The 24,878-nt window shown below is 43.7% G+C and overlaps 1 protein-coding gene across 23 annotated transcripts in view; it reads right to left on the bottom strand.

Moving 5' to 3' along the window:
• PRDM2 (PR/SET domain 2) overlaps nucleotides 1–24,878 on the bottom strand; it is a 126,635-nt gene that overhangs the window by 27,780 nt on the left and 73,977 nt on the right. For 15 of the 23 annotated variants that reach the window (XM_063804936.1, XM_063804940.1, XM_063804953.1 and 12 more), the window contains 2 exons: nucleotides 24,072–24,182; nucleotides 14,395–18,811 (listed from right to left, as the gene is read on the bottom strand). The exons of 3 other annotated variants lie outside the window; for them this stretch is intronic. In XM_063804936.1, the coding sequence (XP_063661006.1) occupies nucleotides 14,395–18,811; nucleotides 24,072–24,182 (4,528 nt within the window). Of the gene's footprint in view, nucleotides 1–9,156; nucleotides 10,718–14,394; nucleotides 18,812–24,071; nucleotides 24,183–24,878 lie in introns of those variants that run through there. 5 more of the 23 variants (XM_016954430.3, XM_063804945.1, XM_063804947.1 and 2 more) reach the window with 1 other exon arrangement.

The raw sequence follows: 24,878 nt of genomic DNA on the forward strand, positions 1-24,878 counted from the left end.
AGAAATTCCAAAACAATTCCAGAGTAACATCCTGAATCCATAAGAGAAATCCATTTCATGGGCAGGTCATCAATCTCTGCTAAAGGTAGTGAACTACCAGTACTTCCATGGGTTTGTAAGGACCAGCTCTCTAAAACTATCAAGATTAAACCACTTGGCACCAAATAGATGATTTATTCTAAACATAAATTAAAGGACATAGGATGGTAAAGAGAAGGAAACTCTTGTTTCAGAACTAAGGAACTTCACCTGGCAACAAATATTTGCTGAGAAAGGAATTGATTGCACTTTTACCCAAACTTTTGTTCCCTCCACAAATCATTTCTTTAACTCATGTGTTTTGGGAGCTTAAAAGAAAACAAGCAGTCCATTATATGGTGTGTTATACTTAATACTCTCCTATCTAGGTCACTTGTCCCAGCAACATCACTTACCAGCACAGAACCAAGAGCCAAAGTCTATTGTGTTTTGGTTTTTGGCTTTCTTGGAGACAGGGTCTCACTCTGCTGCCCAGGTGGGAACACAGTGGTGCAATCATAGCTCACTGCAGCCTTGGCTTCCTGGGCTTAAACAATCCTCCCACCTCAGCCTCCTGAGTAGCTGGGACTACAGGTTGTGTGACACTGTACCTGGCTTTTTTATTTCTTGTAGAGATGGGTCTCACTATGTTGCCCAGGCTGGTCTTGAACTCCTGAGTTCAAATGATCCTCCCGCCTCAGCCTCCCAAAGTGCTGGGATTACAGGTGTGAGCCACCGCATCTGGTCAAGACCTATTGTTAACGAGTGAGCAAACCATGTCTACAAATCCGTGTCCTGGAATTAATGCACTTTGCTTACAAGGGAGGTCCTTGGGAGATCTCTCAGGGCCAACCATCTCTTTGTTTACATATGATATTAACAGGACCACAATCTAGCTTCCCAGCCCACAATTAACAGAAGCATATCTGAAGGATGCCAGGAAGTACAGACAGTATCCATGAGTGACAGATGGAAAAGGAGATCTTGAGGAGTACGCTCTTCTCAAAAGTCACATCTCAAGCTTCTGGATCCTCTAGTGTGGGGTCAGGATCTCCTATATGCCAGAATCATCTTTTCTACAACAAAGTATTAATTGATGGTTACCTTGAACCCTCAAAGAAGGGTGAAATTGAGTCCAGTGTAGTTTTAAAAAGCAGAAAAGTAGCAGACACAATGACATCACAGGCAGCAAGTACCTGGCACTCCAGAACCACTCGCCTTCCTGCATACAAGGCAGACATGGGTCACTTAGCCAGCCCTCTTTCCCTGAGTGTGAACCCAGCTTCAGAATCCAGTTCTATGCGGCACCCTGGGCAACTGCTCCCCCTACACAAATGGAAACCTGCTTGTCAACCCTGGCTTGGAAAGACTTCTGTGAAAATAGAAGGGGGAGAAGTTGACCCTAGAGAGTAGGTTCATCCATCCTCTGGGCTGTTCTCTAGATCTGCTCCTTCTCTAACAAAGCTGGAGGGATGAGGCTCCAACCTTGGTAAAAACGAGGCCTGGCCGAAACCTCAGACATGCTGGTTTCCCAAGAAGATACAAAATGGGTTCATCCCGGGAAGAACTAAGACATCCATTCACTCGCAACACAGTTTTCAGCTCCTTCAAATCTGCTGGTGCTTCTTGTCCAGCAGACAAGGTGCTTACAAGTCACATTCTTTGCTGCTTAAAGGCCATGACACTAGAAGAAGGCACAGGGGCGTGACCAGGGGCTCCCTTCTACCTCCTCACGCCTAGATCCACAGACGAGAGGTAGAACAAACTCATGATTAAGAGATGAGACAGACTGCCTGGACTTGACTCCTGGCTCCACCTCCTACCATCTGTGACTTCAGGCAAATTGCTTGACTTCCCTGTGCCTCGGTTTCCCCACTTGTAAAATGGGAGAACATGAAATTATTCATAGGGCTCTTTTGAAGATTAAATGAGGTAATACATGGAAAGCCCTTTACATCGTGGCCAGCAAGCATTATCGGTGATCATCCTTACATTATTATTGTTTCAGCAAAGCGAGGTTATTTGGTTTTCATGGTTTTACAGAGCTAATGAAATGCTTTCTTCTTAACTTACCTTTTAAAAATTGACATTGAAATTCAAAACCAAAAGAAATAGAAAGTTACAGGGAGGGGGTGATAGAATAAGAATGAATCATCTTTTTTCTCACTTTGAATTGGAAAATGATTTCCTGTCTTACAGCTCACTTCTCTTTAGTTCTGATGGGTGGGAGTATCTGCTATAAAAAGGAAGCAGCTCTGGTCCACAGAGGAACAGCTCTGGCCTGGCAAAGACACAGCAAAGGTCCTCGGTGTCACTGGTGGCCAAACCAGGAGTTACAGGCCACTTGAGAGCTTTCTCTCTGGGCAGAGGCAGGAGATAATGAGGGAATGTTGTGGCTACTACAACTCACGCTGTCATGAAATCTTATACATGGCATGCCAGGCTCAACTTTTCATCAGATTCAAACTGAGACTAGAGAGGACATCATTCAGTCATAATAGTGATGCTGACAGCAGCTGACGGTGACAGCACTCACTGGGGTGAACAGCATCTGTGGTCTTTCCAGGCTGCTCTAAAGTTGTCTTCGTGGCAATTCTTTGTGGTCAGATTGATTACTGCCCTTCCACAGAAAGGAAAACTGGGGCTCGGAGAGGCTGAGTAACTTGCATAGATTACGCTTACAGAACTACACGTGATAAAGCCAGAATTCAAATATTTTATTCAACAAATATTTATTGAGCAGCTACTACATGCCAGGCTCCGTTCTATTAATAGATGCTGGGAACGCAGCAGTGAAGAAATCAAAGTTCCTGCCTGGGTAGAACTCTCATCTAAGAAGGGGGAGACATAGAGTAAACAAACATAATGAGTCCATAACAGAATGTACAGAAGGCTTAAGGGTCTTGAACAGTAAAGCACAGCAAGTAGAGGGATGAGGGACCAGGCAGTGTGACAGATCGATGGTCAGGAAAGGCTTCTTGGAGGAGGTGCCAGCTGATCAGCCTTCCAGGTCCAGAGCCAATGCCCGTACCTACATTCTGCTGCCTGTCATGAAAACAGTAGAACCTCAACCCCGGCTAGTGCTGGCCTGCAACTCACCATCTCTTCTGTGGAATGCAAGTGGCCTTCAGGAAATTCTGAACTTGGAATTTCCATTTCTATGTAATCATGGCAGACCAGGCTGAACTGAAGCTCTGTCTCAACTTGCATTGCTCCCATGAGGGGCCCTGGTCTCAGACTGAGAAAGGCTCCAGGGATCCCAGGAGAATTGAATGTCGAGAGCTCCCCAGGTACCAAGCTTGTCCGACCTGCAGCCCACAAGCCGCATGCAGCCCAACACAAATTCATAGACTTTCTTAAAACACTAACTTTTTTTTGCGATATTTTTCTTTTGTTTTAGCTCATCAGCTTTCATGTTACTATATTTTATGTGTGACCTAAGACAATTCTTCCAACGTGGGCCAGGGAAGCCAAAAGATTGGACATCCCTGCTCTATGCTCTCCATGAGCCGGGACTCAATTGCTCTGCACTTACCTAGATAGAAAAGAATACATCATTCTAGAAGCCTTTAGGAGTGTTTTAAAAATTCTGACAAAGCTCTAGCCTCACCAAAGGATAGAACCACCCACTCATGAAATTAATAGAAACTTATGTTTCTCAGTTCCCACAAAGGGCTTTTTTCTCTTTCGGGGCTTTTGAAAAGTGAGTCGTTTCTGTAACAGCCTCTTCCCCAAGTTCTTTAGTGATCACCATCATCCAAGTTCCGCACATGCTGCCCCTTTCCACCCGGGGCCGGCTACTAAGACCTGGCAATTTCCTTAGCGGTGCCTCCCTAGGTCTGTTTTTGTGAGGACTTGAGCACCTGACGCGGATTAAGCGTCCACTGTCATCACCAGCGCCACCACAGCCATCAGCCATTGGATCCTCACTGGGAACACATGCTGCCTCTGTAACGCGCACGGCATGTGGCAGGTGGGGGGCACAGAGCTCCCCTGCAGGCCAGGAAGCTGGTCACTCTGCGGGCAGCATGCCCTGCCTCTCAGTAACTAACAGCACCCAGGTAAGGAACACCTAGATGGGAAGGCATTCAATGCCCATGTTCTTCCCATGATCCTACACACACTCTCTGCAGTAAAACTGCTCTCTGGCCATCAGCATCTCATTTGGGGGACACAACAGTTATGTACATGCAAGTCTCTCTAAAACCCAAGGGCACAGTGAATAGGTGGTTTCAAATTGTAGTTGAACTTGGCTCTGGAACCAGATGGCTGGGTTTGGGGTCTCCACTTGTAGCCATGGGACATAATTCAAGTGATGTTGCCTCTCTCAGACTCGGTTAATCTGTCTGTAAATGAGAATACCATCTCCGTCAGATGTGGGAGAGCTCAAAATGTAAAGCACTCAGAAAAGTGCCCCACGCGTTGGAAAGGCCAGTGACACTCCAGGCGCATCCTCAACTCCCTCCATGGTGGTTAGCTACACCCCGAGAGTCCTCTAAGAGTCCCAGGACAAAGTCCTTCAGATCTACAGCCTGACACTTTGATGATTCAGATTGGCTGTTGAAAGATGTTTTCTGAATGGCTGGCTGACTGAATCACAACAGGAGAATGTGCCTGAATTCACAAGTCCAATAATAGCCTGGAAATAGAAGCCATCTGAAAATGTTCTAAACTCTAGCTGGGTTGGCAAGGATTGGATGCGATTATAAAAAGCAAGTGAGAAGAGAATGTTACTGCAAGGAAAATTGAATCCATGAGTTTTAAATAACTTCATTCCAATAAAAAAATATTAAAATATATTTTGGGCCAATGATTAAATGCTACGACAAATTCAACTGCTGTACACTGAAATTGTTTTTAAGTTAAAAAATTAAAATACCCATAACTGTCTCCTAAGGCCTAAATGCCCTTTTGTTAACTTACCTGTGCAACAAATTCCAGGTTTTTTAAAGTGAGTCCTATTTTAAATGTACATTTAGATTTAATGCTAAGACTCAGTAGATGCAGGATTCCAGATTGTATCATAGGGTCCTGTTTAAACATGAATAAGGAAATATTCTTAGCTTAAGTATGTTCTGAATCAGAACACAAACCTGGGCTTTAAAATTCACCTGTAGCTTTCTGTGGTTGCTGAAATGACACTCCAGTTCTTTCTCCCCTCACTGAGTAACTCAGGTGGCACCTATGAAAGGGTGTTCAGAAACATGGCTTGTTCTGTTGACTTCCTGCCATGGTTTATTAGCTGGACATGGGAAGGCACATTTAGGCACCAGTCTTCCGTAAAATGTTTATGGTCTCCAGAATGTCCACCTGAATTTCTATTTTAAAAAAGAGTTGAAAAGAAATCCAGCTGACATAAGGCAGGCAGAAATGCAGGCATGTGCAAATCCTATTACCCGCAACAGGTCGACAAGTTTATTCTAATACAAGTATTTCTGGGTACCTTTTAATGACTCACAATTGAATGCAATTTTTGCAACTGCAAGTAATTTAATGTAGAGTGATGACGGTTTTCTCACTTCTTCATCTAGAAAACTAAATGAAACCTACACACCCCCTCCAGGTTCTAATCCTATACTTTAAAAATAACGTATCGGCAGAACGTAAATACCTGTTTGTTTTGCATGTAACAAACACACTATTTGCTGAAGTCGGGAGGCAGCCTAGACCAACTTTCTTTTTGGGTTAATGCCCAGCAGCTCAAGGTTCTCCGCCGGTATCTGAGGAGATGCTTGAGGATCCCAGGGCCTTTAGAATCATCTCCAAAATCAAAGGGTATTACTATAATGAGCTTGGCTTCTGTTAAACAGTCACGTTGCCGTTGATGAACCAGATGGCTCTATAAAAGCCAGCTTGACTGACCTGAACTAATTGGTCTGTGATGGGGGTAGAAGTTTATTCCACAGTGAGAGGGAAACTAAAAGCAAACGGGTCCAGGAGCAACTCCTGACTAATAAAGGCTCGCTGCACCAGGAAGATTTCCTTACCCACAAATGACTGTTCCACTTGTTCACTAATGCTTGGAAAAGCTTTTATGGAGAAGGTACTGCGTCCTGTTTTCTACATTTAGAAGAAATAAAATTCCTTAAAAAAAAAAAACCCTACCTATAAAAATGATGGACTGCACAGTGTAGCTTGGAGTTCAAATCCCAACTTGCCACCTTAGAGTTGTGTGCCCTTGGAACAAAATCACTTTCCCCAAATCTGTTTCTCCATCGGTAAATGACACCAACCTCAGGCTGTCATTGCCAAGACTTGTAGATGCTCAGCAGAGTACCCAGCACACAGCAGGCGTTGGAAAGCCAGACTGAATCCACCCTAAAGCTTCTCAGATCATTTCCACCACCACTCAGAGGAAGCGGCACAAGGGCAGAAGGGGGGGAGGGAGGAAGTGACATGACCCTGTGTAGGTGGCAGCAAGGATTGGGCCTAGGGGCCTGGGGCTGCAGCACAGACATCCATGGCACCACCAAGGAGCAGTTTTGCACTTTTTTCCCTACATGCCACCCACTCAAACCTCAAACCGTACTCAACTTCTATTTTGACATTAGATGTTTTGTCTAAAATCTTAACGGTCACATGTCATCATTCCCACCAATCTGGACCTTTATTTTTCTTATCCCATAATACTGTGTATTCAAGGTTCTGCTTGTGAGGCAAACCCTTCAGGAAAGGTCAAGCCACCAGAAGGGCAAGGCCCAAGGGGGCTTGGGCCTTGGAATCAACATAAGCCAGAGAGAAACTACACATTAGGCCCGTGGTTCCTTCACCCTCAAGGCCCACCACCTCCTCTTTCCACCAAGTGGACACGGCTCAGGATTGGCTTCAGAATAACCCTGATGCCCCAACGCCAGATGCACGGCCCCGCCAGCCTTAGAAAGAATGGGAAAACAATAGTGCCCACTTTGCAGGATGATTATAAGGATGCCATGCGGCACTGCAAGGCCTAAAGCACACACAATCCTCTAGCAATTGAGAGCTACACTCATCTGTTATTTTTCCCATATTAAATTCAGAAATTCTCCTGTGCCCTGAATTTACCTGGGGTCTTTAAAGTACATATTACCCAGGCAGGCCCCAGCCCTAAATGGACTCATTGTAGGGCCTTGGAACTAGTGGTTTTGACAAGCTCCCCAGGTGAAGTGTGGAACCCACGGTGTTGAAGGGCAGGGCTTGTGGCTCCCCGTTTTGTTAAGTCTAGCAGAATGGCCCATCCACACCTCCAAGGCCCTCGAACATAAGCTCAACAGCAGTGCTTCACCAGAACCTTCGCTGAGGCTGCCTGAAGCGGCAGCTGCAGGAGTGGTGCCATCAGGCAGGAAAGAGGCCATGACAGCTGGGCCTGTAAATGCTGATGGGGAATGACAAACCATTTTCTGTAACTATCAGCCTGGTCTTTGAAACACTTTAAATGTGGCCTTTATATCCGAGTCAACCCTTTTCTCATCCGTCTGTACTCTAATCCACTTTCAAGGTAAACTGCCCTTTATGATTTTTTTTATGGATTCAAGTCAATATATTCAAAGCGAGGTTCAATATCAAATCAAAACCCACATGAATAAAATATCAAATGCATTAAGTGAGCTATAATTTTAGTAGAGTCATTTTAACCTAAGTATTAAAAGCCGGCAGTCATCTAGATTATTGGCATTCAGGTATTAAGCTAGAAGCATCTCCTTGACCACCTAGCCTTTGGGGAATTGTGACAGCGAGGAGGTTTGGAATATGAAGTATAAAGTGGGGAAAAAAGCCACTAGGAAAATACAAGCCCCACGGAGGTCAGGATTTTTGTCCATTTTTGTTCAGAGATGTATCCTAAGCACCTACAACACAGCCAGGCATACATTAAGTACTCAATACATTAAGTTGGTTTTGTAAAATATCTTGCTGGAAAGTACTTGTAACAACGAGGACAAGACAGCCAGCCTAGCAAGGCATTTACCAGAAACACTGTGAAATGTTTCAATGGTAACAGGGACGGAAGGCTCTAATTAGCTTTTGATTTTTTAAAAACGTTTAACTATATCAAAGAGCCAAAGCAACCCAAACAGGGCAGCTTCTCCCTTGGTGAGATGGATGTGATGTGGTTCCTTGGTGGCTCCTCCAGTAAACATCTGAGTCCCTGTCATGCTCCAGGCAGAGCCAGGGACACTGTGGAGACCGAGCCATCATCCCACTCTTTCAGTCCAGTGCTTGTGTCTGACAGCGTCTTGATCCAGGAGAAAAGATCTCTTCCTAGAAGGCACACTCAGAAACCAGCCAGTCTACTCCCCACTTTTTGCAGACTGGGAACTATGATCCAGAATGTAAAGGAACTTGCCCAAGGCTAAAACACAGAAGACGCAGCCATGGAGGGCGCTTGTTGGAGGCCCGTTTACTGAAGGCACAGGGAAGGGATGAACGGCCAGCAGATGGGTTAGGACGGAAATCCAGTTCTCATCCAAGACCGTGCTCTTTCTCACAACATTCAACTCCTCACAGGGCACTGCTGTGTGTTCAAGCCTCATTTGTTTAAAACTACTAATATCGAAGACCAATTCCAGATTCCCACCAACCTCTCTCCTCCGTGTTTTTCTAAGGGAGGAATATCGTATGCCAGAACATCTGGCCAAGGGAAGCTGGCTATCCCTTCACCACCTTTCCCTGAGGAGTGACAGACAGATGTGGTTAGCAAAGTGCTATGATGATGAACTATAGGAAACCGCTTATAGTCAGCCATTTTTAATCTTAAAAAACCCCGGCAATTTCACATAAACTGAGTATGTCACAACTTTTTGGTTTCATTCTTTGGAAGCCCATAGAAATAAACATCAATCCACAAACTAGAGTAAACTTTTAGGAAGCACAGAGACCCCACAGATGAAATTATTTTGTATTTTACTCTTACCCGAGTGAGTTCACAAGGTACTTCTCGGCACCGCTGTCTGACTACACGTCCACCCTCTACATAGAATTCCAACTGGAATGAGCACATATTCAGTTACTGTCAAATAGAAACAAGTGAACAGACGCCAGGTGGGCTGAGTAGATGCCGCACTTTTAAATTAGAGTGCGGGCTCTGAACAATCCTTCACACACACCTTGTTTTACCCCCTAACTGCTCCCAATTATGTACAAAATGCAGTCCTTTCACAGATGTTTAGAAAGTTTTTTATTGGTTACAATAATATAAAATGCATTGTTTAAATTCTCCTCTAGTTATTAAGTGTTTGCAGCAATAGCACAAAAAATCTTTTTTTAATACATCTGACAAGCCCCAATGATTTCAATGCTGGGAGGGGAAAAACAACAAACACCACTCTTGTCTATCTATAATTAACCTCTCTCTCTCTCTCTCAGTGCTACATTGGTTAAAATCAATGGACAACCCCTTTTTGTATGTCAAATTGTAAATTTTAATGTTTTCATTAGAATAGTCTTTTATAGCACTCTCCAAAAAGAAGCAATAAAATAACTAACAGCAAAGTTCAATACAGGAGCACTCTCCAGGTTAACAACGCCAACAAAAAAAGTGAAATGTAAATCACATATAATACAATTGAAGCGTCCAAAACAATTTAAATAATTTTAAATATTTTATTTTTAAATTGCTACAAATGCTTTATACAATATTTCAACATAAAGTCCCCATAACAGAAATGTAACAAAATGGGAATGATAGTGGAAGGATTAAAGTGGCACAAATTCACCAAACAAATATTAAACTACAAATTTTTAAGAGGTAGATTACTTTTGAAGTTGAGAACAAAAAACAGTATGAATAAAACCTAGCCGCTTTCCACCAACTCAGTCATTAATTTAGGGGGAGGCATAAAATGTAAGGATAAATGATATTAATATACTTAGGAAGAGGCCAATTTGTTGTTTTTAATCTCTATTAGAGATGCAAGTGTAAAACCTGGTATGCAAATTCATTTATACTTACGTGTAGACATACATCTGTACAGGCCTGGGATGCGCCTGTGCATTGATATATTGCTACATAGTCTCTGATAATATAATAGTTATAAATTAGTGCCAGATAAGAATCTGAGAGGATAATGTCCATTTGGATATACAAACGCAACACCAGAAAGGCATAAAAAAGAGTCCATATCCAATCTGGTTTCCTCTCCATTACGCTGGCAATCTACTTGTGATTTAAAAAAACGAAAACAAAAAAAGAAATACCAGGGTAAGAGATCAGCTAAATGCCTCTCTCTGTCTATAATTAATTTAAAAGAAAGGCATCAAGAGCTGATATGTGACCAAAACGTTTTAAATGAGTGCATCCAAATCTGTCATCCCTGAAACCTACAACAAACTACTGCTAAAACAGAGAACTTGCTTTGCAAGGTTAAGTTCAAATCAATCCTTTCTCTGCTACGTGCCAAAAACAAGGGCCATGCTCAGATCTGAGGTACCAGTCCCATGACGAGGAGCCAGTTCATCTGGCCTGTCTTACAGTGCCCTTCTCTTTGGATCTCAATCACCCGGGCGCCCAGCATGCGCGTCGGGCCCCCACCGAAGCAGCAGATGCCTGACTCTAAGCCTGCCGGCAATCAGCTGAATGTTAGGATTTTTGAGTCAGCTTCAACTGGTCTTGCAAGCTTGGTAGATTTCGTATCCTTTGCCGTAGTGCTTATCCTAAGTTGAGCATGCAATACCTTTTAGTCAATTAAGGTTTGTTTTGTTTTGGGGGCTTTTCTACAGGAAGTTCCTAGAAAATAAGAAAACTGAAGATAAATGACAACAGAACATAACCTTACATGATTGACCATGTTAAAGAAAAAGGTGAATAGACCGTAAGACAAATGTTATTAAGACGACAACACATACATGACTGAAGGCATTTAGGAACGAGTGTCCTACCCAGAAGATACACCCTGCAAGGAACTACACGCATTTATTTCCAAGGGATGTAGCAGAGATGGAGGCATGAGAAATTAGCACTTTATTTTTTTAATCAATTCCTGGTAAATGGAAAAACTTGGTCTAGAATTTCATTTTGCTGCTCTACCTTTAAGTTTTCTTGACTGCAATGGGAACTCGGTTTGAAAAGAAAAATGTGGCTCTAAAAGAAGCATTAAAGAACCCAAAAACACCAGGCACGGTGGCTCACACCTGTAATCCCAGCACTTCAGGAGGCCGAGACGGGCAGATCATAAGGTCAGGAGATCGAGACCATCCTGGCTCGGTGAAACCCCGTCTCTACTAAAAATACAAAAAATTAGCCGGGCGTGGTGGCGGGCGCCTGTAGTCCCAGCCACTCGGCAGGCTGAGACAGGAGAATGGTGTGAACCCGGGAGGCAGAGCTTGCAGTGAGCCGAGATCGTGCCACTGCACTCCAGCCTGGGCAACAGAGCGAGACTCCGTCTCATTTAAAAAAAAGAACCCAAAAACACCGTGGGGTTTACAAAGGTGAAAGATGAGTAGGAGGTGGGTAGAGAATACACCTCTTTCCTTCCCTTTCTGCTTTATTGGAGCCCATGGAAATGAACCCTTAGCAACAGATTTAAACTCAGCACTCCAGAAAGCCATGGCGAGGGGTAGGGGGTGGGTCACTGTAGTAAGAGCTGCAGCAGGAGAACCTGAATGACTGTGGCATGCCTGCTTTCCTATGTTTTCTCCTAAGAAAAATATTTGGAGCACATGGCTTTTTGACACCTTGTCTGGCACCATGGCTTGTGTTCCAGGAAATGACCCTCAGTGTTAAGTAGAAAACTCATGGAAAAATCACATGGCTGATTGCAAGCATGTACTTGAAAAACTGTGGAATCCGAAAGTGGCATTCACATGTAAAATATCTGAGTATCGAAAACTAGCTCTTAATCACAGCTTGTTGTAAAGAAATAACACAGGACAAGGATGTGCTGCCTGTTCTGTAAGAAATCCCTGTGTACCCAACAGGGTAAGTAAAGCAAGCTGCAAACAGAGTGAAAGTGAGTATTCCTCGACATGTAATAGATGTGATGATTCCTTGTGTCAGGAATCATCCCTACACAAAATTTACAAGTAGAACTATACTTAAACAGAAAGACGACTGTAGTTCAAACAACTCCTTATTAGTGTAATGCAACAAATATGCACTGAGGCTGAGGCCTCCTCTCTACGAGCCCTGGGCGACACATTAATGACAATCATCATATTACCCAGGTCTAAGTTTAGGAATCCCAGTTTTGTGCTAAACTCACTACAAAGTACTAAGACCAAAACAAACACTTTAAAAAGAAATGCCCACTTTTGTGTCCAGATAGTCAAAATCTATCTTGATGAACATCTGTTTTCTAATTCCCAAGAACACATCACAGGTTTATGGTGACTTGGTAAGTGGACCCCTGGATCACATTCCTGACCTACAGATGTGTCCACAGCACAGTTCCAGCACCTCACACAGAGGAGGAAGAGCTGCCACCAATGCCTGTCATTACCGTCTACGGTTAAGACAATACCAATGTTTTCTTATCTGATTCTTCTGTGCTTCCTTTTAGGCCAAATTTCACTCCAGCAAGGTAACCCTCTGTTAACTATCAAACAAAGCAAAATAATGAAAATTAACTGGAGCAAAGAAGAGACATGATTTTTAAGGCCCTTTAGTCCTTTGTAGCCTTAAAGGTTACTCAAAAGACACTGGGTAGAGGCTATTTGAATAGGCCTCATAAATTTATAGTCACTCTGACAGCTTTTCTTTGCAGAACTTAATTTTCCAAATCAACTTTAACCTTGAACTGTGTAAGTAGGGCCCAGTACAAAACAAGCATTTCTTTTAGATAATACTGAAGACAAAAGGGATAGAAACAGTACATTCTAAAGCATCAACCACCTGGGAGGTGTTTTATAGTACAATCTGTGAAAATGAAGGCACACTCTGCTTGTTGAAGACACAAGCAACTTGAAAAGGACTCAATTTGATCATGTCCTGTTGGTGTGGCACCACCAGAACACAGACTGAGCACAAACAGGTGCACAATTCAATTACTAAAGGCAAGCAGCTTTGACAGCTGATAACACAGGTGCTTATTTTCAGCAGAGCTAACCTCCAAGATGCTACCTATGTATGTGCCGCGGCCAGAGACCGAGCATTGGTCAGACCTATGGCAACTAAATATTTAACACATTTATGAAGTAGCTTTTTAAAAATCTGATCCATTAATCCTACAGTAAATCATTCAAATCAGCCTTAGCTAATGATTCTTCTCTATCTTTAGCTGTGATTTAAGGCACACCAGCATTAAAAATTCTACCTGATCAATTATGCAGGGCTAATGGCACCTCTGTGTCCTCGTGACCTCTACAAAATGGCAGTCGCGTCCACACTTAGGATCCCTAATTCTGCTTGCTTAAAACACCAAAGAATTTTCAGACACCAAAAGCTATAGCATGAAAGCCTAGAGTCAGGTGGCATACTGTGAAAAGACAAGACTTAAAAGTATTTTGCAGAAATGCTATCTGATGAGTAATTTTCACGAGACTGAACTATTCAGAAACAGCAGGAATTCCAATACACATCCACTTCGGACAAAGGACTTAGAAAGTTTGAGAATCCAATGTAACAAATTTAACCACTGCCCTCTCTCTTCATCTATCACTGAGAACAGTTCTTAATATAGGAAGCACAGGGAATAACGCAGTAAAGTCACTTCAAATCTAAGACAAATCCTTCTATCATTACTGGGGAAACAAAGGCACTGACAAATGAGGCTGACATGCCCTGGGTATCACACAGGCCTGAAAGAGCCGCAAGGGTCCTGCCTGGAGTTCCAAGCATGTCTCTCCTGCTCTGCTTCCCATCCAGATCCTGACTTGTTTACCGTCCTACGGCTGAGTTCAGGAGGTGGGGGACAGTGCATAAGACCTTTTTAAAGGACTATGTTTTGTTTTGACCAATGCAATCAATTATTAAAATTTAAGCATTGGCAATTCTGAAAGAAAGTCTCAGGTACTAGATCTATGCTGAAGTCACAGAAATATTAAACAAGATTGTAACATGGTTTACTAATGAACTTAGTGACCCATCTTAACCTAAGAAATGTTCTATGATCGGAAAATAAGACACGTGACACTGAGCTATTACCCAAGACATAAAGGAAGTTTGAGAGGATTTCATCTTTTTTTAGAGTACTTCTGAGAGCTTTTCTATAGTTTTAAATTCAATTTACATCTGGCCACATTAAAGAAGTGGCACTGCTTTGTGAGTCCTAAGTCTGAAATTAGAACTATTTATTCATCTCTAAAAGCAGCCAAAGCAATGACCCTTCATGCCTTTAACTTATGCAACAGCTATTTCCTTTAAGTGGGAAAAAAAAAAAAAAAAAGCAACAAGAAACCAAAAAACACCCGTAGGCAAGGATACTGTCGCCTTCCCGGTCTTTCCCTCCCACCAGCTCCTGAGCTTACCTGAAGTCCTTCAGCTCCTGCTTGGCGCTGCCGTCCTCTCTCTTGTTCTCACTCAAGTCAGCAGCAGCTGCCAGCTGAAGGCTTCGGGTGACTGGCCCCCCGCTCCGCTCTCTAGATTTTATATTGAACCGGTCTGTTCTTTTCTTACTCGCCAAGGTGGATTTGCTTTGTAAAACAGCTTTGCTTTTCTGTACCCTCACGTGCAGGCTCCGCGATGTTTTGCTGGAAAGCTGAGCAGAATGATTCTTGGCCACAGCTTTAGGTTTTTTCCCCTCAACATGAGTTATTTTGGCCATTCTTATCGGGCTGGAGTTCCTTAAAGAGGAGGAGCTTGGTTTTTTGGATTTCACCGAAGCTGCAAACTTGACGTTCTGCTTGGACCTGAAGGATGAGGAGGGAAGTGGGACTTGGGTGGGGCCTGAGCTGCGGGCTCTGGTCTTGCCCAACGGAGTCTGCATGCTTTGCATTTTAATCTCCGCATCCGCTGTCCGTCTGCGGTGGTTGCTGTTACTGTTTTTGTCACTACTTGCAGGTGATGAGTGTCCACCTTTCTTAGATGAATGAGAAACTTTTTTTTTGGGAGGAGAAAGGGGTTTTTTGGGACAGCTGAAGGCGGCGTGTTTATTCAGGCTTCCAATGTAAGTGAACTCTCGATTACAGTAAGGGCAGATGTGAGAGGATGACTCACAAGCATTTTTCAAGTCGGCCTTCTGCTTTGCAGATTTGTTTTTCTGAAGAATTGCTTTCTGTACTAGCTGATTTTTTTTCTTCAATGCATTTAATTTGAGCTTATTCGACGACATTTTGCTGAGCTCAACACTAAAGTTAAGCCTTTTGGGCTGTCCCATTCGTCGGAAGGCATTTTTCCCAGAGTTATCTAAAACCACCACGCCATTTTTGGGTTGCACAGTTTGTTTTAACGGTACTGGGTTTTTCTTAGGCGTGTACCTCTTCTTGTCACTTGCAGAAGCACAAGCCAGGATATGTTTGTGCAACTCCGGCATGTTGTCGACACCTTTTCCACACTTTGTGCAGCGAATGGCGGTAGTGAAAGTCTGTGGAATATTGTGTGTAGTGAAATTTGTGGCTGTCACACCAATCCCCATGGGGTTACGGTGATGGTACTGAAATGGAGGTGGTTTAAAGCTTGGGTAATGCTGATTGAGGCCCAATCGAACATCTGGATCTTTTGTCTTTATTCCAGAAGCCATTATTTTTATAGTCGTGTAAAGCTCTTCAGAGGAATCGTTTAACTCCTCTTCTTCTTTAGAAGTTTCTAAAGGATCTTCTGGCAAGCTCTGCATATGCTCTACATGGGCCTTGCTGGGATCTGTAAAGTTCTGGGGCCTCAGAGTCCCGCTTTCAAACTCGTGATGTGTGCACACCTTATCTGGGTGGAGATCTCGCTGGTGCTGCTGCAAATTGCACAAAAAAGCAAATTCTTTTTTACAAACAGAACACACAAAGATATTCCCAACTCCATGAAGCAAAAAGCGATGTTCTGACAAGTCCGTTTTATCCTTAAAAAGCTGCACACAAAATTCACATTTGAAGGGCCATTCTTCAGCATGAATAGATAAATGTTTGGTTAGATCTTTAATGGAAAGAAAAGGTGATTCACAGACGTTGCAAACAAAGTTTTTGTTGAATGTTTCCTGAACAACAACATCCTGTTCAGCAGCAGACTGGGGCTCTTCCCTGGGTTTCAGACCTTCATTCTCTAATTCCTCCTGTTTGAAAGATATCATGGGGAGAGAAGCCTCCAGATTATCACCAGAGGAAACAACAGATGATATTGCGGAGAGAGGAGGTGGAGAAGGAGAAGAGGAGGAAGATGAAGAAGAAAACGAAGAGGAGGAGGAAGATGAAGAGGAGGAGGAGGAAAGCGTTGGAGGCCCGGGTGAGGCGGCAGACATCAGGGGCTCCACAGGAGGAATGGGAGAGGGAGAGGGGGACACTGTTGGGGACAGAATTGGAAGTGGGGACTGTGCGGTGGCATTTGAGAGTGGAGAGGGGCATGGGTGTGGAGATGCACTGGAAGAGGGGGCTGGAAGAGGTACGGTAGGAAGGAGGGGAGGGGGCGGAGTGGCAACAGTTAATACCGGGGGACAGGGTGGAGGGGAAGAGGGATCTGTGGGGATCAAGAGAGGAGGCAGCTGACCGGATGAAAGGGAGGGTGTCTGCAGGGCAGGTGATGAAGGACAAACATCAGGTGTGGACTCAACAGTAGGGGCAGGGAAACCAGAGCCCGGACCGAGGTCAGGATCTGGCTGAGCTTCTAGGGATTTACAAGGACTTGGGCTCCTGGTCCCATCTGCAGGGTTTTCTACAGGTAAATCGATGCCATTATATTCATTGAGAAGAACCTTCTGCAGCATGCAGGTGGTTGGTTTCCTTTTCTTTACAGCACTACACGTAGGCTGCACTGAATGACTTTCTTTGAATTCCTTGCCTTCAGAGTCACTACAATGCTTTTTATGCACACTGAGATCTAAGACAGATTCCCACTGGACCGGAGTCTTGCCTGTACCCTCAGCCTTCTGTTTGACACCGCTGGATAAATCCAGTGGCTGCTGGTTGCACACACTGCTAAAAGCAGAACTGGCTGTCCACTCTTTAGACATTTTATATTCATCAAAGCATGGAGGGCTCACAGTTTCTCTCTCATCTCTCCCAGACAAACTCCATGCTGGTGAGTCGCTGTGACTTTCTAATTTGGATTTTTTGGAAGTCAGCCCAGCATCGGTCCATGCTGCTTTCCCATCACTTGGCTTTCCAAAGTCTCGAAGGGCAGGACTGTGCTGTGGAGAACTGGGAGGAGAGCTGGTCCGCCTCTTAAACCTACTTGAGGTCACAGGCAACATTGATGCAGGAGCAGACACACAAACAGGACCTAATTTAGCTATTTCAGCTGCTGAAATCCCCGCAGGAGGAGTTAGTTTATCTTGGGTTTGAAGAAGTTGTTTGAGCTTTGATGACAAATAAACACTTTTCTCTTTATGGAAAGACACTGCCTCTGTTGTTGATATGCTAAGAGGAAGACTTAAAGAGCAAGAGGGGACCATGGGGTCAGAGTCTGTTTCGGCCTTAATTTTGGGCAGTGCAGGTGGGCTCGCAGTTCTCCGCTTCTTGGCCTCACTATTTGTGCTGCCCGAAGGCTCTTTAGGAAGATCTTCTGTTACAGGGACCTGTGTGGTCTTTATATTTTGAGTAATTTCCACTGTAACTGGAGTGAGCAGACAATTTATACCATACAAATCTGCCGAAGCAGACTCCATCTCAATCACATCACAGTTACTAGTGTTGTTATTAGTTTGAATTTTACCATCAATATAGTAATTTAAGTTTTCAGAGATATTGCTAGAAATGTCCATGATGTACACGTCATCTGCTTCCCCTTCCTCCTCCGGCTCTGTGCTTGGTACATATACGTTCTGGGTGGCCTGGGCCTGTTCTGCTGGAGGCTGGGGCTCTTCAAGGCCTCCTTTTCGCCGTACACCTTTGGGAATCAGATGACGTTCGTGAACTCTACGCTGATGCCGTCTCATATTAGTATGAGTTCCAAAAACCTTTTTACAATATTTGCACGGATGAAGTTCTTTAACTTCCCCATTCTCTTCTACGACAGAAGAATTTATTGTGTCTTGGGAAGCCTTCTCTGAATTCATGATCAGACAGTCTGGCCCAAGATTGGGAGGACTCGAATCATCTTTTGAAGCAACGTTTTCTCCAGATGCTTTGCCATCAGCCAGATCCTCTGACGGCTGTAGTGTTTGGCTGGGTTTCCGCTTTAACCCTGCTTCATGGCGCCGCTCATGTCGCCGCCGGTTAATCTGTGTGCCAAAGGCTTTCCCACAGTACTTGCATTTGAAAGCATGATTGACGGTGGATATATGGATATGCATGTGACGCTCAAGCCCCTGTTTGGTTGTAAACTTCCTTTCACAATGTTGACACGGAAACATAAACGTTTCAAATACATCACCATTGGCCTCTTCTTTAGTTCTGGGGATCTGCATGGCAGGTGTTACCTCTGAGGAGTCTTCAAGAGTTTCTTCTGAAGTTGTTTTTGGTTCCTCTAATAAATCTTCTGGCTTCTCATCACACCGTATTTCTGGCTCTTTCACAGAATTTTCATTTGGCATGCTGGCTGCTTCTTCCCCCTCGTCTTCCAACTCATCATCTTCTTCTTCTTCTTCTTCTTCTTCATCCTCCTCCTCTTCCTCCTCCTCCTCTTCCCCCAAATCATTCACCTCACAAGCTGCCGCTTCTAATCGCTCGTCTGGTTCTGGCTGTGGCTCCCAGGCAGGGGCAGGGGTTGCTAGTTCTGGAGGCACCTCCTGACTGGCCACCTCCTGGAGGGTGGCCGGCTGCTCAAGTGCTGAGGCTGAAGGCTTCTCTTCGTCTTCTTTAGGACCTAGAAAGCACATGGAAGCAGAAGCATGGAAGTGAAGCATGGGAAACCAGCTACTTGGTGAACAATCTGAATGATTCAAGTTATTTCTCTTACCACCTAAAACATAAGGGAGATGATGATGAACAATAAATTACTTCTACTTTATATACTTAACTGACAAAGTTGTATTGGATATGAATCCATTTCATTCATCCATTCATTCAACAAGTATTTCGAGTTCCAGCTACGTACCAGGCAATATTCCCGGCAGTGAGGACACACACGAGCGCAACAGACAAGGATGTCCGTGTGGAGCTGGGGTTGTGTGTTTAGTTGCACATAGATACAACTCTGTTGACAGAAACTGTAGTGTTTAAAATCGTGTTGGAGTAGTCACTACTACATTTTAGGAGTAGTTGTAAATTCTAATTTCTCATGATTCCAAACTGGAAACAGTTCTTTACCAGATATATCACCAGGTTAGATCCTTGGAAGTCTGTCTGGAGTAAATGATCCTCTCTCCCTCTTAATTAAAACGTTATACTCAGAAGCTAGAACATTTTCCAGAATCATGTAATCACAAGTTTTTCAAGCTAGACAATCTTTGCAGATCATCTCTTCTAAGCCTAGCCAAGTTATTAAGAACTCAGGAGCATCTCACTGAAGGGAACAGAAATCTGCAGTCACTTCGGAGTCCCTAGGCCTAGCCCACCTGAGGTGGGTGGTAGAAGGTGGTCAGGGAAGGACTTGCTTAGAAGGTGACAGTGGAGGAGAGACCTAAGGAAAATGAGGCATGCAAATATTGGGGGGGGGGGAGGTGGTGGGAGGAGGAGCCCTACTGGATAGAGGAACCCTCAAAATGCATAAGCGCTGAGTCAAGAACATACTAGATGCGTTCAAAGAACAGCAAAGACGTCAGTGAGGTGAGGTGGGGAAGCTGGGCAAAGTGAGGGCAGGAGGTAAGACTAGAGATGCAAACAGGAGCCTACTTACACAAGCCCCTGCAGGCTGCTGGCTTTTACTCTTGAGTGAAAACAGGGAGCTACCAGAAAGATCTAACGGAAATATATAATCTGACTTGTATTCAAGAGAATCACTCTGGTTACTACAAGGAAGATAGTGAACCCTAGGTGACAAGGGTGGAGGCAGATGGAAAGATGGGGCCCAATGCATCCTCCAGGAGAGGCCGGATGGTGGCACAGGGGTGGCAGCAGGGCGGGACTACAAGTGCTCTGGATATATTTTGGCGATGAAGTTGACAACATGCCTGCTGACTGGCTGTGGTGAGAGAGAAGAGGAGATTCCACGCAACTGCAATAATCCTGGCTAATAAAATGTTGGAAGACCACAAGAGAAGCAACTGTGGTCTGTGTGCATGTGCGTGTTGTGGGGGAAATCAAGAGCTTACTTCAGACGTGCTAAAGTTTAAGGTACCTGATTATAGACATCCAAGTAAATATATTAAGTAGACAGCTTTATATGAATCTGGAATTCAACAAAGAGGCTGGCCTAGAAATTTCAAAGTCCTAGAGAAGGCCAGAGAAGGTATTTAGAGCACTGGACTGGATGAGGTCACCTGGCAAGTGAACGCAGGCAGAAGAGGGATGAGAAGATTGTGTCCCAGATGACTCCACGACTGAGGCTGGGGGAAAGGCCAGTGAGGTATCCAGAGAACCAAGAGAGTGGTGGTCCTTCGGCAAAGTAAAGAAACTGCTTCAAGGAGGGCATGATCAGCTGTGTCCAGAACTCCTGATGGGTTGGATAAAATGAGGACTGAGAATGGAACATTCCATCTGCCAAGGCAGAGGTCTTATGATTGTGACAGCAAGTGGAGTAGTGGGGACAAATGTCTAACAGAGTTCCTAAGAGAATGGAAGGAGATGGAGAGACAGGGAGACTATTAGCAACTCTTTCAAGTTTACCTGTAAAGAAAAAGAAATGGAGAAGAGACTGGAAGAAAACACAGGGACAACAGGGGATTCTTAAAGACGGAAGCTGTAATCGCGGTTTCGTGCTAGTAGGAATGGTCCCCAATGCTGCTGTCGCGACAGTCCCACTTGCTGCACTGCAGAAGCGGACCCCTCTACTGCAGGCACTAGGAGAGTTAAGAAAGGTTCCACGGAGGAGGCAGAGCTATTCTGACTTCTTCTCCAGGCTACATTACCTGGCTGTTCCCCCAATCACTTGCAAATACTGACTTAGCACCCACTATCTGCCAGTACTAGGTAAACAAGACTGTCAAGATCCTTACCCATAGAGAGCTTCACTTTAATACAAGCCACACACAAGCAGGAAGGCAACGAAACTGTAGAACATTAATGGCTGTGTTTATGGAAGTGAGTGTGGTACGGAAGCATCTCATATGGGCTTGATTAATCAGGAAAGGCTTCTTAGAGACAGGACTAAGCAGACCGAACCTGAAGAATACAAGAATTAAGGACAGAAGAGAAAAGCAAGCAGAAAAGAGTCAAAACATAGAGAACACTGTAAATTAATGTGGACTTATCTGGGGACAGTGGGGAGCCACTGAAGGTATTTGAAAGCAGGAGACTGCCATCTGGGAGATTCGGCTGCAGGGTGGGTGAAGGGATGGGGGAAGGTCATCACTGGAGGCCGAGGAGCAAGCCTGGCAGAGCAGAATGAGAATGGAGATGCTGGCTGCTGTGCTAAGAAGGAAAGGGGAAGAGGCAGTGGAGGCAGAAAAGAGCAGCCAGACCCTCACGATCTGAGAGCTGCTACTGGACATGGGGACTGCGTGGATACAGTGGGGAAGAGGTCAATGCCAAGTATTACTCATACGAGCTCACTTATTCAGTCCTAGCCCCCTTGCTGTTTCCCAGGAATATCGGGAATTACTGTTTCCCATCTGCTACTACATTTACTAGCAATGAGGTTTCTGTTTCCAAAGAGAAACAGCCTTCTCTCCCCCTAGACTAATTTCATAAATTCCATGAGCTTTCCACAAAGTGGGAAACCAGTCATTCGACGGTAGTAACGTATTTCAAATTAGGAGCTACCTCTCTTTTCAAAGACATTTTCAATAGAGACCCCGAATACTGCCAAAAGAGTTGAAATGAGACAACAGAAAACGCCAACTCTAAGGCTCAGAAATTTCCTAACAGACTTTATTTTCAGTCAAAATCTGTGGCTTCTTTTGATGGGGAAAAAATGTCTTTCCCCATGACTGGTAAACAATCCCAGATATAAAACTGTCCAAAGTAACATAAACCGAAGTCTGCACAGCTCCATTAACAAGCACGGCCCATGCCAGAGTGGGTCCACGCACTTTATGTGGTCTCTGGAGTTTTGAACATAAAGGGAGGTTTGGGAGCACAAAGAAGAGTCTGAACTGTTTGCTCATGGTATAGACCATTTGCTGAGGACAATGCAGAACATTCAGGGGAAGCCTACGACACCACTTTGACCAGCTGTGCCACATACTGGGGGGTAAAGAGCAAGTGTCATTTTTCCTTTTTTTTTTTTTTGAGACAGAGTCTCACTCTGTCGCCCAGGCTGGAGTGCAGTGGCACGATCTCGGCTCACTGCAAGCTCCGCCTCCTGGGTTCACACCATTTTCCTGCCTCAGCTTCCCAGACTACAGGCGCCCACCACCATGCCTGGCTAATTTTTTTGTATTTTTAGTAGAGATGGGGTTTCACCGTGTTAGCCAGGATGGTCTCAATCTCCTGACCTTGTGATCTACCCGCCTCGGCCTCCCAAAGTGCTGGGATTACAGGCGTGAGCCACCGCGCCAGGCCAGCAAGTGTCATTTTTCATGGGACCTGATGTTGTGTCAGGAGAAAAATAATTGTCTTGAATTACTGAAGGGGAGTAGGTGACTGCTGAATCTGTTTTCTAATTCTACCACCAAAGGTAGTGAGGTTCCTTAGTAATTTTTGTTGTTCAAAAAAACTCTCGGCACACCTGCAATGAGGAGGCAGAACTTAGTCTTAAGACTCTGGGAAATGAACTTGACTATTCTTGTTTCATAAAACGGCACAGAAAATTATAATCTTTTATGAATGTTATCATCACAAACAGTGCTTAAAAATGGTTATGAAAGGCATCCAAAATATTTTGGTTATTTTCCTCTACAAATATTTCTTAAAAGAGTCACAAACCTGTCTTCTGAAATTTGCCTACTTGGCTCACTATAAACAACTCAAGTAAGCTGCAATCTGCAAAAATTTGCCCATGGCAAATTAAGACACACCTCCTTCCCTTCTGTATCAATAGTCTCAATATGCTGGCCCAACTGCAATGAGCACAGGGCAAGCTGTCTTTCTGATTAACTTTCAATCCATGCCTCTTGGTTGGATTCTTATGTCGTGGCAGGCCTAGAATATTATCACCAGAGGGACTATAAAGGATAAAATTTTAAGGGGAGAAACACGAAGAGAGAAAACAAGAATTTAAATTCCAACAAAAAACAGAAACACACTTCATTCTGTACACTTTTTGTTCTGTTATACAAAAATCAAAGTCTCTGACATTGTGAGTAGATGCTTAATTTGAAGTATAAAACATACATGTATTAAAGTGTACAAATAGTTGAGTATATAGCAAGATAAAATTTTCACTAAATATATATACCCATGTGACCATTCCACAGATGAATAATAGAAAACAGCGAGCACCCCAGGTGCCTCCTCATGTCCTTGCTATCACTATTTTTTGATGGTTTTGAACTTCGTGCTATTTTTAAATGCAATCATATGTTTCATTTTATTATCATTATTTTTATTTTTTTAGAGACAGAGTCTCGCCCTGTCACCCAGGCTGGAGTACAGTGGGGGGATCACAGCTCGATGTAGCCTCTAACTCCTGGGCACCAGTGATCCTCCCACCTCAGCCTGTTAAGTAGCTAGGACTACAGGCACATGCCATCATCTTAGTGAATTTTCTTATTTTATTTTCTTTTGTAGAAACAGGGTCTCACTATGTTGCCCGGGCTGGCCTCAAACTCCTGGCCTCGAGAGATCCTTCTGGCTCAGCCTCCCAAAGTGCTGGGATTACAGGTGTGAGCCACCACACCTGGTCTCATTTTATTTTAACAAGGGAACAAGTTCATTTTAAAGAAAAAAAGTCTTTCACAATTGTTTGAAGGGAAGGTAGCATATAGAAGGCTCAGCTTACCACATTAAATTTAGGCAGCTTTTTTGCTGTTTAACCTCGTAAAGATCCTAAATGATTCTCAGAAGGACAATATAAAGAGATACAAAGTTAAATTCACTGGGTACATACACACCCAATTCACACCAAGCCAATATCACAAGCTTACCTTCTGCAGAATCTCTCATATTTGCAGAGGTGAAATCTGGCTCACTTATCTTCAGTTGTATGTCTTGGATTTTGTTTCCTTTGTTTTTATTTTCCTGGGATTTTTTCTTCCCTGAAACACAATTTTTTTTAAATTTATTCATTCATTCTTTCATTCCCTCATGTGTTATTCTGAATTACTGAAGAAGACAATTATTAATCCAATCAAGAACACTGTATATTCCTGGGCAATTACCACTTTGGATTCCTAAAGAAAGGAATGAATGATGACTGTAAATACTCTGTTATATAGGTAAATTATGATAGAGGGGAAAAGAAAGAAACCCATCAATCTTGCATTTTTGAGAATCTTGGGCATTAGTTCCCTTCATAGCTATAATGACTATCAAATTATGAGGTAACATTACTATTGATGTCAAAGGAAAATTAGTAATAGCATTGAATTTCAATGCCACACAGCTAATAGGGATTGGCTATTTGTAAGAAGCATATTAGAGAAAAACAGTATGTTATAACTTGGGGCCCTTTTAGCTAAGACATGATTATCCATAATTGTTGGAAGCAAAACAAGAGAAGCAGAGATTCTGCGGAATTTCAAAAGATACACATTCACAATGGCTCAAATACCAAATGCAGAGTAATTATGAATAATTCACTGTCCACCAGCATGGCACTCTGAGAGCCCTAAGGGATCTGACTGTAGGTCCAGTCCAGGTCAATATTTCATTAACAATTCAGAGAATGGAATTCAGAAACACTGACTGCATTCCAAGTGATACCGTATGTTTACAAGGTAAGATTAAATTGC

This window comes from Pan troglodytes, chromosome 1 (genome assembly GCF_028858775.2).
Source record: "Pan troglodytes isolate AG18354 chromosome 1, NHGRI_mPanTro3-v2.0_pri, whole genome shotgun sequence".
In the NCBI taxonomy this organism is placed as follows: Eukaryota; Metazoa; Chordata; class Mammalia; order Primates; family Hominidae; genus Pan; species Pan troglodytes.